At 57.3% G+C, this 623-nt stretch overlaps 1 protein-coding gene across 1 annotated transcript in view; it reads left to right on the forward strand.

Annotated features, from left to right (window-relative positions):
• Window positions 1-616, forward strand: part of LOC104541253 (A disintegrin and metalloproteinase with thrombospondin motifs 7-like) — a gene marked incomplete at both ends in the record, with an annotated part of 12438 nt that extends 11822 nt beyond the window's left edge. The window contains 2 exons of the mRNA XM_010185257.1: window positions 1-22; window positions 572-616. The exon at window positions 1-22 is cut by the window's left edge and continues 89 nt beyond it. Coding sequence (XP_010183559.1) covers window positions 1-22; window positions 572-616 — 67 coding nt within the window. The remainder of the gene's footprint in view (window positions 23-571) is intronic.
• Between the last annotated feature and the right edge of the window lie 7 nt (window positions 617-623).

The raw sequence follows: 623 nt of genomic DNA on the forward strand, positions 1-623 counted from the left end.
TAACGGGGAGCGGCGTCCCCTCGTCCTGCACGCAGGCTGCCGGGGAGGGACTGCCTTTGGGGAGGCTGAAAACGCCTTAAAAAGGTGAAACCCGCAGTTAATTCCCATGGCAGGAGGGCACAAACCTTGTTCTTGGGCATGAGGTGCGGGGGAGCCTGGCTCAGGTCATCCTTGCGTGGGTGATGCTGGTTCTGGTACCCTGGGATGGAGCTGGCACTCGTTGCTTTTCCAGAACAGGGTTTTCCTGCCCCAGATAGCATAAAACTCTAGAGTTATAAAATTATCTGTAGATGTTTCTCCTCATTAGGTTCAGTGTCCCCTCCTGAAGCCCCAGCACCGGGGGTTTGCTCCCTGCGAAACCTCCCCTATGCCTTTTTCCATGGCTCTGCCTCACTGGCTCTTCCTGGGGCTGAGACTGGGTTACAAATCCCCTTTTGAGGGGCTGGGGGCAGGTTTGGGTCCGTTTCCCCACGCAAATCCTCCCACAGGCACTAGGGCATCCCCACAGCCGGGTTCCCTGCCTTGACATCGGTCACTCCATCCTTAAACCTCATTTTATTTCCACTTGCAGTGGTGCTTCAACGGCGAGTGCGTGCCCGTGGGCTACCGGCCCGAGGCCATCG

The sequence above is a fragment of the Mesitornis unicolor genome, unplaced genomic scaffold (genome assembly GCF_000695765.1).
Source record: "Mesitornis unicolor isolate BGI_N332 unplaced genomic scaffold, ASM69576v1 scaffold37065, whole genome shotgun sequence".
Taxonomy (NCBI): domain Eukaryota; kingdom Metazoa; phylum Chordata; class Aves; order Mesitornithiformes; family Mesitornithidae; genus Mesitornis; species Mesitornis unicolor.